The sequence below is a fragment of the Heloderma suspectum genome, chromosome 6 (assembly GCF_057233095.1).
Source record: "Heloderma suspectum isolate Gila_16-S chromosome 6, 16-S_ref, whole genome shotgun sequence".
In the NCBI taxonomy this organism is placed as follows: Eukaryota; Metazoa; Chordata; class Lepidosauria; order Squamata; family Helodermatidae; genus Heloderma; species Heloderma suspectum.
The window spans coordinates 102272750-102288490 of NC_139463.1; the positions used below are offsets into that span (position 1 = coordinate 102272750).

General features: G+C 46.3%; 1 protein-coding gene across 1 annotated transcript; it reads right to left on the reverse strand.

The window, feature by feature from the left end:
• Window positions 1-813: 813 nt before the first annotated feature.
• LOC146342152 (uncharacterized) lies at window positions 814-13019 on the reverse strand. The gene is made up of 5 exons (XM_084805732.1): window positions 12868-13019; window positions 10990-11180; window positions 8757-9947; window positions 6795-6896; window positions 814-5500 (listed from the first exon to the last, which is right to left on the reverse strand). The coding sequence occupies exons 2-5, from the start codon at window positions 11135-11137 to the stop codon at window positions 4527-4529; spliced, it is 2415 nt and encodes an 804-aa protein (XP_084661858.1). The 5' UTR covers window positions 11138-11180; window positions 12868-13019; the 3' UTR covers window positions 814-4526.
• Window positions 13020-15741: the final 2722 nt, after the last annotated feature.

Here is a 15741-nt window from a genome sequence, read left to right on the forward strand (position 1 = left end):
CGATCCTAACAGTGCAATCCTATGCTATACGCACCCACTCAGAAGCGGGCCCCACTGAGTTCAATGGGACTTACTTCCAGGTAAGCGTGTGCGAGCCTTCCCCAACCAAGTGCTCTCCAGATGCGTTAGAACACAACACCCATCATTGCCAGCCAGCACAGCGATGCTGCCTGGGGTGGTGGGAGTTTTACTCCCCAGGCTGCGAAAAGCAGAAAGTTCCGATCTTCAGGATAGTAACTGACAAGAGCAGGTCTGATTTTACTTGACACAAGTACCCGTGTTCTGAAGTGGGCTTTTGCTTTATTTGAAACAAAATTTACTGGGCTTACGTGAACTGGATTTTCTTCCATTTCCAACTGGTGCGTTCAATGCATGTGTTGCATACAGATTTCCACGTTGTGGAAAATGGGCGAGGGAACTGCCTAAACGTTGTTTGCGTTATCTCCGATAGTAGCCAATGTAACTAGTTTGAGATGTGACTGATACGCTTGCGCTTGTTCGCGCCTCCCCTCCTCTCCCTTTCAGATGTGTCATTTTTACACAAATACCTAGTTATGTTCCACCAGGGCTATATACAGGTGTAAAATGGTATCTATTCTTTATAACCCTTTCACTTTGTATCTCTAAGGGCGCAATCTTATGCATGTTTAGACAGAGAAAAGGCCTACAACTCCCAGCATTCCCCAGCCAGCAAGGCTTTTCTCTGTCTAAACACGCATAGGATTGTGCTGTTTCAAAATCAGAGATGTGTTACTATACAGTGTATGAAATACATTACTTTCTTTTAGTTGATCCCCAGTAGTTTTTGCAAACATGTGCCAAGTTTATTTTTATTCCAGTTTGTTCAAATTAGTAAAATACCATTAAAAAATAATTGTAATCACTGCTGAGCAACATCTACTTCTAGAAACATACAACTTCTAAGAACCTACAGTAAGCATAGGTTTCATATGCTACTTACAATCCATACAACCCTGTTTGTTTGCCAAGGACTTCCAGTCTCTTGCTTTTTTGCCCTTTCAATGCTCCTGTGAAGTAGGCCACTTCTACACCCATTTTACAAAAACTGAAGCTGGGAATTGGTACAATTAGCTTTACATATGATTTTTTTCCCTACACAGAAAGAAGTGGATATGGGAAAACTAAAATTAACATGAAATTGGTTTTTAATGTTAAAGGTGCAATCCTATGCATGTTTAAACAGAAAAGACTTACAACTCTCAGGATGCTGGCTGGGGCATGCTGGGAGTTGTAGGACTTTTTCAGCTTGTCAGATTTGTAGCATAGACATTGAGGTGAACTTTTGCTCTAGCTGTTTAAAGATTATATTTTGTTTTCCTGGATTTTTTAAAAAATAAATAGCAATAAACTTTGGACACTCCAAATTCGCCTTAACTCTAAGGTCCCCTCTATTTCCCTGGACTTCAGGGGGTCATAAATTCTTGTGTTTTCTGGCTTGGTGCCAACCTCAATACTGGAATGTTGAGCAAGACAACTGCAGTCCATCTGCTTCCCAGCATCAGGAATGATACTCCACACAACAGATCTTACTGCTGCTACAAGGCCGTAGTTCACAGGGGACAGAAAATGGTTCAGTGGGATTGAAAGAAAGAAAAGCTAATAACCTGGAAGTCAGAAACAAAATTCAAAATGAGCTTTGAATCTTTTATAAGTTGGAGCACTGGGCTGAAAACAACAGAATGAAATTTAATAGGGATAAATGCCAAGTTCTGCACCTAGGAAAAAGAAACCAAATGCAGTTACAAGATGGGGGATACTTGGCTCAACAATACTACAAGCGAGAAGGATCTTAGAATTGTTGTAGATCGCAAGCTAAATCAGAGCCAGCAATGTGATGTGGCTGCAAAAAAGGCAAATGCTATCGATTTTGGGCTACATTAATAGAAGTATAGCTTCCAAATCACATGAAGTACTAGTTCCCCTCTACTCAGCACTGGATAGGCCTCATCTTGAGTACTGTGTCCAGTTCTGGGCACCACACTTTAAGAAGGATGCAGACAAACTGGAGAGGGTTCAGAGGAGGGCAACAAAGATGATTGGGGGACTGGAAACAAAGCCTTAGGAGGAGAGACTGAAGGAACTGGGCATGTTTCACCTTGAGAAGAGAGGACTGAGGGGAGATAGGATAGCGCTCTTGAAAGGTTGTCACAGAGAGGAAGGCCAGGATCTCTTCTCGATCATCCCAGAGTGCAGGACACAGAATAATGGGCTCAAGTGACAGGAAGCCAGATTCCAGCTGAACATCAGGAAAAATTTCCTGACTGTTAGAGCAATACAACAATGGAACCAATTACCTAGGGAGGTGGTGGGCTCTCCCACACTGGAGGCATTCAAGATGAAGCTGGACAGCCATCTGTCAGGGATGCTTTGACCTGGATTCCTACACTGAGCAGAGGATTGGACTCAATGGTCTTGTAGGCCCCTTCCAACCCTACTGTTCTATGAAAACCTGGCCCTGCTCCTTTTACAGGGGCATCAGACAGAAAGTTTAGCAGGCAAAGCTTTTCCCAACTTCCCCACATGCCAGGAAAAGCACAATTTGCTAAATGTTCTGTGTGTCTTGCTGCTTTTAAAGGTGCAGGAGCAGGGCCAGTAATATAGTTAGCAAAACTATTGGTAAAAAACAGCATCCTGCATTACAATAGCTGCCTTCTCTCACTGAGAACTCAGATGTGTACAGCACAATCCTAAGCATGTTTACTCAGAAGGAAGTCCCATGGAGACCAATAGACCTGGGATCTCCCACGGACACCTCTCTTGGCACCTGCCAGGCTCCCTGCCCCATCTGATTTTTATTTCTTAACATTTTTAACATTAAAACATTGTTTAACTTGGAAGCTGGCTTGCTGCAAAGCAAAGTACTGACTTCCAGTGCCATCTTTATTTGGGTTCAAAAGAGTTGTTTTGGAGCTCAGACCCCACCTCTGCCTTGTACTTAGGTTCTCGGGCAAGTCACTTTTCTTTTAGTCTCACCAGTTTGGCTTCTGAGAAATGAGTGTTCTGTGACCAGCCATGCCCACGATGGCAGCCATTTTATGGATGGGCAAGATGGACCCATGGCAGCCATTTTGTGAGACCCAATAAATTAATGCTAATAAGCATATAACTGCACAAAGAATGAAGGAAATAAAGGTATAATTAGTAACAACAAAAAGGGGATAAACAGACTAACACAGTATCAAACCTAACATAGTGTGAACTCCACTAATAACATTATAAGATAAGCCGACCAGGAGTGAAGCATACTGGTTACAAAGGTATAGGACGACAAATACGAACTTTAAAGTACAAAACGGAAACTTGGATGTTTATAAACGTAGATAGATTACTGGAATCCAGTTTCAATCCTGTTTTGCCATAAACAGCTTCTTCAACAAAATCAATACTTCATGTGTACAATTTCATTAACTGGAAAACATAACATAATATAAATCCCCATATGAGGTTACACAGTTCCAGTATAAGCATAAAATATTCTCATTCAAACTATTCAAAAACTCCCATTTTGTGAGAATACCCACAACATTCTCAAATTTCCAAATGAGCTCACCAACCTAAAAAGGTTGGGGACACCTGCAACAAGTGCATCCATAGGCTTGATTTCATGATAGTATGGATTGCACTTTAAGTCTTTAATCTTACTATTTATGAAAAAGCATTTTTATCCCAGTCCTCAGCCCAAAAAAGGCTCTTAATGTCACAGGGCTTACTCTCTATGGGACGTACGCTCCAGTATGTGTGATGATTACAGCCTTACCTCAAAATTAATATGTACTCAAAATTCCCACTGCATTGAATGGGCTTACTCCTAAAAAATGTTTGTGGGATTGCAGCCTTAGATTCTACAGAGGAAGACTGAACTGAGATGGACAGTGCAATTCTATACCTGCCTATTCAGAAGTAAGTCTCATTGAGTCCAATGGGGCTTACTCCCAGGTAAGTGTATTTAGGATTGGCCTATCAATGGCTACTAGTCATGAGAGCTAAACAAGGTTCAGAGGCCTTGTACCACTGAATACCAGTTTCTGAGGAACAACAATGGGAGAGTGACTTGCTCTCATGCCCTACCTGGAGGCTGCTCAGAAGCATCTTATTGGCCAATGTCAGAAACAGGATGCTGGACTGTTAGTGATGTCAGCCTTCCCCAACCTGTCGCCTTCCAGATGCGTTGGGACTACAACTCTCAGAATCCCACTGGATGGAGGATTCTGGGAGCTGTAGTCCAACACATTTGGAGGGCACCATATTGGGGAAGGCTGTGTTATGCTATGATGGGGCGTAAACTAGTAAAGTATTTTTTATACGTTCTCAAATTCACATAATTATATGTGCACACACAAACTGAGACACAGAGACATTATTTTAGCCGAAAGATGAAAATATCTGGAAGTTTAAAGTATTCAGCAAGATGAAAGAATTGCTCCAGAGCGTAAAACCTACGCTTATCCTAACAAAACTAATTTGGGGGTGGGCGGGGTGTGAAGAAGGCTGCAGAAAGAAAGGCACTACTCTGCTAGTATGGATTTCACGTCTGCTGCTGGGATCGTTTGACTGTGCTGCCTCTGGCAGCAAGGGCTGTACTCCTCACTAGCCTTCCCCCTGCTTCTACCAGCCCCGTTGTGCCCATTGTGTGGAGGCGCTGTGGCCTTCCCAGCACTGTGGGCCATTTTCACATGAACAGCCACGTACGATCTCTGGCAGAAGCGACGGTCACAGTGAGGGCAGGGGTGAGGCCTCTCCCCCGTGTGCACCATTTGGTGGCGCCGCACTTTGGAGGGATTGAAAAAACACTTCCCGCATTCCGGGCACGCGTCTGGCTTCAGCCTGCGGTCGTGGGTATGCACATGCTCCCGCAGCTTCCACAAGAACACAAACCTCTTGCCACAGATGAGGCACTGGTGGGGACGCTCGGCTGGCGCTGTGTGCACACCAAGGCAATGCCTGGCTAGCAGCCTGCAGTTGGAGAAGGATTTGCCACACTGGAAGCAGGGATGGGAAAGGATTGCTGGCTGCAGGAGGCCGGTTCCTTGCTGCTGTCTGGTGACAGGAGGCAGCCCCGCGCAGAACGTTCTAGAACGTTCACCTGTACTATGTGCCCCCTCGGGGAGGCCGCCATCCATGCTCTTCCTGCCCTCGCCCACAAGGTTAGCGTGGCTGGGCCTGCTTAACTTTCTGCAGACCAGGCAAGTGGTGGGCTGCTGCCCGGTATGGGTGTGCAAATGCTGGGAGAGACCCATGCGGCACCAAAAGCGCCGGGGGCAGCAGGGGCAGTTGTAGGAGGTGGCAAGGCCCTTGTGCAAGGCCCGGTGCCGCTGCAGTCGGTAAGCCTGGCTGAAACAGCACCCGCACGACAGGCACCAGAAAGGCTTGTCTTCTGCGTGTATGCCTTCGTGACGCCGCAAGGACCACCTGCTCCTGAAGGGCTTCAAGCACGCGGCACAGGTGTAGGGAGGCACGCCAGTCGTCAGCGGGCGAGGGTCTGAAAATAATTGCAGCGGGAGGGAAGGAGGTGGGGAGAGGCGAGAATTACGGAAGGGCCATGACGTGCCGCTGGACAAAGGCACAAGTGCCATCACCCACAGGTGCCTAGGCGGTGAAATTCCTCTCCCCACCCAGTTCTCCCCTTAGAAGAGGCTGACGGGGCAGGGCCAAAAATACCACCAGGGGAGAGGTGGCAGGGGAAAACTGGAAGCCACCTGATGCCCAGCTTGGCACACTCATCAGCCGTGTGTGTCTGTGCGTGTGTTGGACACTCCTGCCTTTAAATCAGGGTGCAGAACCTCAGGCCTGGTGTCTAAATCTGGCCCTCTGGTGGTCCCCAGCAGGCCAGCCCCCTTTTCCTGCCCCACCACATGCTGATTGTTTGGTGGTTTCCTGGCTTTTGCATGTTTTTCCCCCCATTCTAAATGTTTGAAATGTCTCTCCTAAAGCTTAAATACAGGCAGGAAGAGCTTTAAGCTACAATATGCCGGTATTTTCAGCCCTGACCCTTTTGAGGCTTAATGCAGCCTCTGAGAACTTCTCTGAAATGGAATTCAGGCCTCAGGCTGAAAGAGGTTTAAGCGGAAGTGCTTTCAGCAGAAGCACCCAAGCTGGCAAATCGCCCACCCTTCCTCCAGGGGCGGGCTGGGTGCTGCTGCTTGAAGGCACTCAGCACATCTTCAAGGAGCAGCAGCACCCAGCCAGGCACACTCCCCTTGTGGGACTCAGGAGAGAGAGGTAGGCGGGACTTGCGCCTTTGATTATGGGCTTAACCAGTAAGGCCAGCTCCAAATTGTACGCCTCTGGCTCCAGCGCTCTCTCGCCCAAAGGAAACAAACCCTTCAGCGCTGCTGCCCCTGAATGTCTCATCGCTCAGGAAAATTGGATTATTTTGTGATATTTTTAAAACAAGTTTCTAGTCCTTAGCATCAAAGACAGTCTCAAGATCTACAAACCTCAGCCCAGTGGACCACACATATTCTCGGAATGTAGGAAGGAAACCACTGTCCATTGCTTAATGTCCTTTTGCTGAGGTCACTTTGAGGATGGTGGGTTGCCGGCAATACAACCACAACCAAAACCCAACATACATACACAATTCCATTTACTATAAGTGTTTTAAAATGCAAATTTAAGAACATATATATATATATATGTATGTGTGTGTGTGTGTGTATACATACATACACACACACACACACACACACTAAATAACATTACACACTGTTAGGGGGGCAACCAGAGAATGCAAAGCGCTGCAGAGACACCCGGCACATATGGATTCCCCTCACCTTGTTCCGGTTTCATTGCCTTGGAATCGTACATATCTGAGACCCACAGTTTTGTCCCTTCCTCCATCAGGCAGATAAGGTCCGGCTTACGTATTTTAAACCCTGCCCCAAAAACAACAGAAAGGGTTACAAGTTGGAAATGCAGTCAACATACAAATGGAAAGATGGAGCCTCAAAATGCTTTTTACATAATCAAAATAAACCTGAGAAAATGGTGACCAGGGCCCTAAAGCCCAGAAGGTTGGATCCAGATAGGGGATGATCCTATACATGTTTAGGACTTTTTGTTGTAGGATTTTTTTCTGCCTAAACGTGTGTAGGATTGCGCTCTTAGTCATACTTTGAGAGCAGACCTATTGAATTCAATAGAACCAGTTAGTGATTACTAACCTAAGTCCCACTGATTTCTATGGATCTATTCTAAGTATGACCATGTCTGGAGCCAACCCAGAATTGTAACAGAATGAGCAGGACACAGTCTGATGCCACATGATTCAGCAACCTTGCTAAAGCTAAGCAGGTCTGGATCTAATCAATGTTCAGATAGGGAATGGGCAGGAAGCTCCTATGTACGCCACCTTGAGTTCCACAGAAGAAAGATGGGATAAAAATGAAACCAAAAAAATGCCACCAACTCTGGCTAAAACCCATCCTAGAGAATAAAGCCATCTTAGTTGCTGGCCCCTTCTTGCTCTACCTTAAACCAGAGATTTCTCTATTTCACAGACATGTGGACACATTCTTTGATGCAGTGTTCATTATCCCAAGATATCTCATTTTAGGTTGTTTTCAAAACCCAAGTTTCTAGTTATTGCGGCTATGGAGAAAAACCTGACAGCATGCAGGCGGCTAATAGCTAAATCTAATGTAGTATGCTAGCACATAAGAGACTTGGCTGTGAACCAGGAAATATCTGGTTCAAATTTGCCTCTGCTACGAGCTCACTAGGTGGCCCTAGGCAACCACTGTAAATAAGCCAACAAAAGTTAACTAGCCTGCAAACATCCTTACTAGCCTACTGACAGGCAAGCAGCCTGCATTTCCATGCTGGTCATAGAAGAGGGGAAGCCCCATCTTCCATGGCCCAAATGGAAACAAAGGCTTCTAGCCTCTTGACTGGCTAGAAAAAAAAAGTAATCTACCAAGGAGACTAGAGGAGGAGGCATGGAGCAATTCATCCCTCCTCCACCACCCCTCTGTATTTCCGTGCTGGTTGCAAAGAAAGGGGCTTTCCTTCCTCCACAGGTAGCACAGAAACCAAATGGGCTGTCGGAGGAGAGACAGAGTGATCCTTCCCATTTCTACCAGTCCCTCTCACTTCCCTGCATGCTGGTCACCTATGGTGACCAAGGAAGTTATACAAGGCTGCAATTAATTTTACCTGTTTTAGGGCACAATCCTAATCGTGTTTAGACAGAAAAAAGTCCTATAACTCCCAGCATTCCCCAGCCAACCATGCTGGCTAAGGAATGCTGGGAGTTGTAGGACTTTTTTCTGTCTAAATATACATAGAAGTGCTCCTTTAATCTGCTTATTGTGATGAACTGCCTGTTTTGAATTGTTGTTTTTAGAATACGTTGTATATTTTAATGATGTATTTTGAAAGTCTTGTAAGCCAGCTCTGGGAAGTTATTTGAGGGGTGCGATGACAATGTATACAATTAATGAATTTTCTTGGCCTCAGGCCTACATCTGCAATGGGAGGAAAATAATTAAGAAATACCTTGCAGGATTTTTATGAGGATTACTGAGAGGTGTGAAGTGCCCTTAAGACTAAGTAAGAAATTCTCAGAAGCCCCACCAGTAGGTGGAGAATCTAGCCACTCTCCCTTATTTATAGCTAGCTATTGAGGTGGGCAGGTTGACAGAATCATTCAAAGTCAGTCTACCAAACTTCCAGGAATCCCCAAATTGGAATCCACCACTGCTACGACAACACAGCAAGGTAAAGGGAACACTCACCCACAGACAGCAAGTTCCAGTAATTCTCCAGCATAACATCCTGGTAGAGCTGCTGCTGTTCCCCATCCAGCAGGATCCACTCATCCTTGGAGAATATCACAGCCACATCATCAAAGGTCAACTTGGGCACCACTGAATGTCTGTGGGACACCAGATTTTTGGGGGGAGCTGCCATAGGTCCATGGGAAACCAGTGTTCTTTGGGGGGCTGCCACAAGTCCACAGGAACCCAGCTTTCCTTGGGGGGCTGCCATGAGTCCATTGGGACCTAGCATTCCTTGGGGGGCTGCCACAGGTCCAAGGGAAACCAGCGTTTGTTGGGGGGCTGCCACCAGTCCACTGGAGCCTAGCATTCCTTGGGGAGCTGCCACAGTTTCAAGAGAAATCAGTGTACCTTGAGGGGCTGCCACAGGTTCAAGGGAAATCAGTGTTCCTCGAGGGGCTGCCACAGGTTCAAGGGAAATCAGTGTTCCTCGAGGGGCTGCCACAGGTCCATTGGAACCTACTGTTCCTTGAGGGGCTGCCACAGGTCCATCGGTACCTAGCATTCCTTGAGGGGGTGCCACAGGTCCAAGGGAAATCAGTGTTCCTTGAGGGGGTGCCACAGGTCCAAGGGAAATCAGTGTTCCTTGAGGGGGTGCCACAGGTTCATGGGAAATCAGTGTTCCTTGGGGGGCCACCACAGGTCCATTGGAAACTGGTGTTCCTTGAGGGGCCGCCTCAGGTCCAAGGCAAATCATTGTTCCTTGGGGGGCTACCACCAGTCCATTGGAACCTAGAGTTTCTTGGGGGACTGCCACAGATCCAAGGGAAACCAGATTTCCTTGGTGGGCTGCCACAGGTCCATGGGAAATTAGCGTTCCTTGAGGGGCTGCCATAGGTTCAAGGGAAATCAGTGTTCCTTGGGGGGCTGCAATAGGTCCATGGGAAATTAGTGTTCCTTGAGGGGTTGCCACAGGTTCAAGGGAAATGAGCATTCCTTGAGGGGCTGCCAAAGGTCCATGGGAAGTCAGTGTTTCTTGAGGGGCTGCCACAGGTTCAAGGGAAACCAGCGTTCCTTGAGGGGCTGCCACAGGTCCAGGGAATGCTGGCTCTGGTTGGACCAAGGGAGAGTTTGGCACAAGGCTGCAGACCAGAACACCGTTGTTTGCGATTGGGAGGAGTACATACTGAGGATAGTGGCAGTGAGGCCCTGTTTGGAGTCAGGGGGAAAATTGCAAAGATAGAAGACAGGAAGTTAAAGCATTTAGGATATGTTCACATGTACAAAGGCAAATATTATTCATTATCACAGAACCTAATAGCAGGTTCATAGAACATGACATACTCTGGGTATACGGTGTTTTCTTCTGAGGCACATAGTATGTTCATCTTTGGTGAAGTCATGAAAGTTCTCATCTGATCTTCTTTCCACACCTCACACACACAAGAGCACATCCCTTTACTCTGAAATAATTAATCCATAATAACAATACACACGTACCCCAGTTCCCAATCACCAACACATATCAGAACCCCCATTCTAGGGCTGACCAATTTAAATCAAATGTCTGATATTCCAATTCATATATTTCCTGAACAAGTATGTATACTAACTGCTTGCTATAACCCAGGCATAGGCAACCTTTTTGAGCCCGCGGGCCCATTTGACATTATGACAAAGTGTCTCAGGCGCTACCACCAATTGTCTTGGGGAGAGCCATTCACTCAATGTGCTTGATAGAGGCTCACGGGCTGTAACAGTGTAGACTTTAACATGTTTGCTTGTCATAAGTTCAGATATCATTTTAAACCAGACTACTTTTAAAGCAGGGGTGTACAACTTAGGCCCTTCCAGATGTTTTGGGCTACAACTCCCATCAGCCCACACAACTCATGATGCTCACTATGGCTGATGGGTCAGAACGCCTCCAGGGCCACAAGTTGCCAGCCCCTCTTTTAAAGGATATGTTAAAAGAATTGATTAAAAAAAATCAAACCCCATCCAATTTTTAAAAAAATGCTTTCCCCCCTGCTTTAAAACCATCATTTATTGTCTACCCCACCAATCACAAGCAAGCAATGAAAGCGTGGGAAAAGTACTCCCTTTAGCAATCTTTAGCAGCACAGATTACACACACACAGCAGTACTGCTTAACTGTTTCATGGGCTAACTGACAAGTGAGTTTGCAATGCAACATGGGAAGACAGAACTCAGGCAATTTATCTATGGATTCATGTATTCTGCGCCTCACCTAATGCTTGTAGGGGCTGATGGATTGGCTCCCCTTTGGAACTGCCATGCTTGTTGGGGTCTACTCCAATCCAACTGGGTTGTGCTTGCAGCTGTAAGCCAGGAAACTCATGCAGTATTTCAGCGTGAGCCTTTTTCTCCAACTCCATCTGGGTCAGAAACTGAGGTGGACCAGTGCATTAGTTGCATCCCCTGGAGGAGGTAGGTTCAAACAGTCTTTTTTAATATTTATTTACCTCAGATGGATGGAAGAGTATGTTGTCAAAGAACTTTTCAATCATTAAAAAATAAAACGAACAGATGTTATTTTATTAACCAACAATCTCCATAACACAGCCTCGTGCCTTCCAGATGTGTTGGACTAAAACTCCCATAATCCCCAGCCAGCCTGACCATTACGGGAATTATGGGAATTGTAGTGCAACACATCTGGAGGGCACTAGATTAGGAAGGCTGCCAAGCCGCCTTGGGTTCCTTAAGGAGGAAAAAAGGTGGGATATAAATGTAATAAATAAATAAATAACAGAATAAGTATGGGTCCCAAGACTAAAACAAGGTAATGATTTTCATGTACTCAGGGAGACTCCTAGGTACACAGAAATAATTAGTTTGTAAGTTTAAATAAAGATAAATGCTTAAAAAGCAACATAGCAGCCTGACAAGGGCCTCTGTACAGTGATGGAATATTGAAGGCAATGGAGTCAGGGAATATTAGGGGGGTATATTGGGGGAGTGGGGAGAAAACGGAAGGAGGAAGGAGGAAGAAAGAACTGGCCTGCATGAAGGGATGGGGGTGGGGGTCTACCACAAGGTTTAAAAAATGCTCTATGTGAAGGTTTCAGAAGGTTTCCTCCCCCCACACACCCCAAATCCTTCCTGCAACACAAGCCCTGGACAAAGGCATTCCTGTTAGGGTAGCCTGCCAACCTCGTGCTCTCTGAATGTGCTGGAAGTGGTGTGGCGATGCTGGCTGGGGGATGATGGAAACTGCAATTTCTGGAAGGCACCAGGTTCGGGAAGGCTGGGTTAGGGGCTGATCTCTCTATTCACTTTCTCCTCACCAGGCATAATTTCAAAACCACCTTTCCTTGTCGGCACAGTGCACTGTACCAACAGCCCTCCCACGGTCTTTTTTTCTGCCCCTTTTCCAGCTCTGTACCATATACTTCTACAACCACTTTTTCTTGGCATGAAAGCAAGGCAAGATAGAAGCCTCCCCCAAAAGCTTCCCTCTCTCTTCCAACTCACCCTAACGTTAATTCCCATAATCAAAGACAGCCAGGGTGGTATAGGGGTTGGAGTGTTGGGCTAGGACTTGGGAGACCCGGGTTCAAATCCCCACTCAGTCGTAAAGCTCACAGAGTGAGTTTGGGCCAGTCACTGACTGTAAGCCTAACCTACCTCACGGGGTTGTTGGGAGGATAAAAAGGAGAGAAGGAGGCTCATGTATGCCGCCATGGGCTCCTTGGAAGAAAAGGAGGGATATAAACGTAACAAACCAACGAACCAGGCGAGGGTAAAGTTCCTGAATTCCCAGCCTCGTTTGCAGCCAGGCCCTCCTAGGCGTATTCCTGCGTTCCTCAGTCCCCATTGTATCCCCTTTCTTTCCAGCGTCACTATTTCCCCATACAGATTCACCAAGCCTCCATCTCCCTTACTGCTCAGAGACCCTCCCCAGCCACCCGACTGATTTAGTCCAGAACCGAGGCCTGAAAGCGGCTGAATTTTCTAAAAGACCGGACTATATTTGGCCAGAAAAATCCACATGCACGTTTAGATCGGTACTTTAAATGAGTCAGATCCATTCCCTTCCCCCCTTCCCCTTCCTTGGCTTAAATTTCTAATCCAAGGAAGAAAAAAAATCCATCCTAATTCCTACCAGGTCGCCTCCTGTGCGGGTTTTGAAGGTTCTTCCATTAGATGCACACACACAAATGAAAGTTCCCAGCATGCAGGTCAAACTCAAGAGCCCGCGAATTAAAGGGGGATGATTTCAACAGGAAGTTCCTCTGCAAATGGTTGTTTTCCTCCTCTGCTCTTCTTCCCCCCGCCCCTGGGATTAAGCATTAACCTTTTCCAGGGGGGAGATCGTGTTAGTCTGTGCAACAACAATAGAGTCTTGTGAACCTTAAAGAATAAAGGTGCAATCGTATGCATGTTTAGACAGAAAAAGTACTACAACTCCCAGCATCCCCCAGCCAGCTTTTTTTCTGTCTAAACATGTACGGGATTGTGCCCTAACACGTTTATTATGACCTTGGGGGAGCTGGGGGTGGCGATGGCCGACAGGAAGCTCTAGCGTGGGCTGGTCCATGAAGTCACGAAGAGTCGGAAGCGACTGACCGAATGAACAACAAAAAGCACATTTGTAAACTAGGGGGACATGATAGGGTGGACATGATCGAGATGTCTAAAATGATGCATGGAATAGAGGAAGCACATAGGGAGAAACCCTCTTCCCACAGCATATATAATATATATCCGAGTCTAAGTGCACCTCTAATATATATGTGTGTGTGGTGTGTGCATAGATTACATACATACATACATAAGTGCGCACTGACACACACACCCCTTTTAACTGAGACCCCAATACAGCATTTTGGAAAACATCCCGCTTCTGCTCAGGCCAATTTGTAGTCGGTCCACTTCAGCTCAGCACCAAACCTGAGTCAAGGTTTGGAAAAATGAGTCTGTATGCTTCCTGTTGCCCACCATGGGAAACTAAAAAAAACCCTGTAACTTTTTTCTCTTGGTCAGAACTGGATGATAATTTCAGGCATAGTAGCCCCCTAGAAGGGAATTACACCTGCCCAATGTCAGAAAAATAGGTGCAGGGTTTATATTTTGATTTTCTTTTAAAGGGAACTGCCAATAACATTTTTATTACTTGGAGGAATTGGATAAACATTTCAGGATTTATTGCCCCATCAGAGATCATGTCTCCAAATTTCAGAACAATAGCCACAAGAGGTTTTGTGCAAGGGTGCCCTTGACATTCTGAGGTCTCCAAAAGAGGACATACTTATCTCCCTATGTACCTTGTGGATTATTGTTCTGAAAATTACAGACAGCATAGAGGTATCCTTAAGTAAGAAACCAGCAAAGTTTCAGAAGAATAGGTGCAGCAGTTCATGTGGAAGGGGAGTTCTCCAATATGAGGGAGGTAGTGATTTGCTTTTCCTTCCCTTCACACACACCCCCAATAGTTTTTGAGTAAATTTGTATGAAAATGCACAGGTCATTAGAAGTGTCCCCCACGCAAGATACCTGCAATGTTTCTGAAGGATATACATGCATGCAAATTTAGAATTACTAGAATTTATTTACATTTCACCAATGTTCACAGCAGGGGAATATGGGTGGGAAGGTACTATTGCACTCATGTCCTGCTTGTGGATTTCCCATGTGCATCTGGCTGGCCACTGTATGAACAGAATGCTGGACTAGATAGACCTTGGTCTGATGCAGCGCGACTCTTCTTATGTTCCTAAATAGAGGGTGCCTCTGAGCATATGCAGAATGCTTTTCTTCCACGACTGAGCACTTACATTCTCCCCCTACCAATTCTATTTTACTCCATGCAACCTTCCCTCCACATCCTACCATCCTCCAGCAACTCTTCATAAAAACAGATGTCTTGTTTTGTGCAACTCTCCTCTACCTCCTCCTTGTTATGCACAAGCCCTCATTGAATCTGCCTCCCCATAACTTAATTTGTGCCAAGACTTCACCAGGATTCAGCCAATGAGTCTTTTTTCAAAACTAGGGTTAAGTTATGGAGACACTTTGGGAGAAGAGGGAGACACTTTAACTTCATCTTGTACACATTTCGGTTCTTTAGAAAGCTGTGGCGCATTGACTGGGGTTGCACCTAACGAGAAGCCACTGTAGTTATGTTGTGAACCAGGCAAGTGTGGGTTGTTGGGGTGCTTGATAAGCCACCCACAACCCTAAAACATGGGTTCTGGGTGGTTTGTCAAGCACCCCATCAACCCACCATCACCAGGTTCGCACATAACAAGCTACGGCGCACTCCTGCCACAGCTTGAATTTTCAAACTGGCCGCCCCTGCAGACACAAGAAGCCCATAGGGAAATTCCCCGATGGTGGCTTCTTGTTATGTGCGAACCCACCCATTAAGTGCTACTCTCTTGCATTTTGTGGGTGTTGCGCTTTCCATTTTACAAAACTCTACCTCTAACTCCCCGCTCCATTTGTATATACCAGCTTTGCTCAATCTGTTGAGTCCTGGTGATATGTTGGACTACAGTTCCCATCGTCCAACTCATCTGGAAGGTGCCACATTGGGGAAGGCTGGTATATACCTATCTGCTTAGGACAATTTTAATATATCTTAGTGGAATGGGCTCTAGCCCACGAAAGCATATGCCACGGGCGAAGCAATCCTATGGCCGCTAGTCAGAGGCTAGACGGCCATAGGATATGTGGTTTTCCAGGAACCGACCTCTGAGCCCGCGCTCTGAAGTAGGTTCCCAGAGAACCGACCTTCCCCCCTTCCGCACTGCCTTGCAGGCAATGTGAAATGGCCCCACGCTCCATGCTCAGAAGAGGAGTGTGGAGTGGCCAAAACAGGGCATTCCGGGGGGTGGGGTGGCATTCCAGGGTGGGGAAGGCAGAAATGCTGGTACGACACACCCTATGTGTCGTCCAGCAGCCTCCTCCCCTGCTCCGCCTTCCCGTGACTAGACAGCCAAAATCAGCTGTCTAGCCGCAAATGCAGGACAGGAGA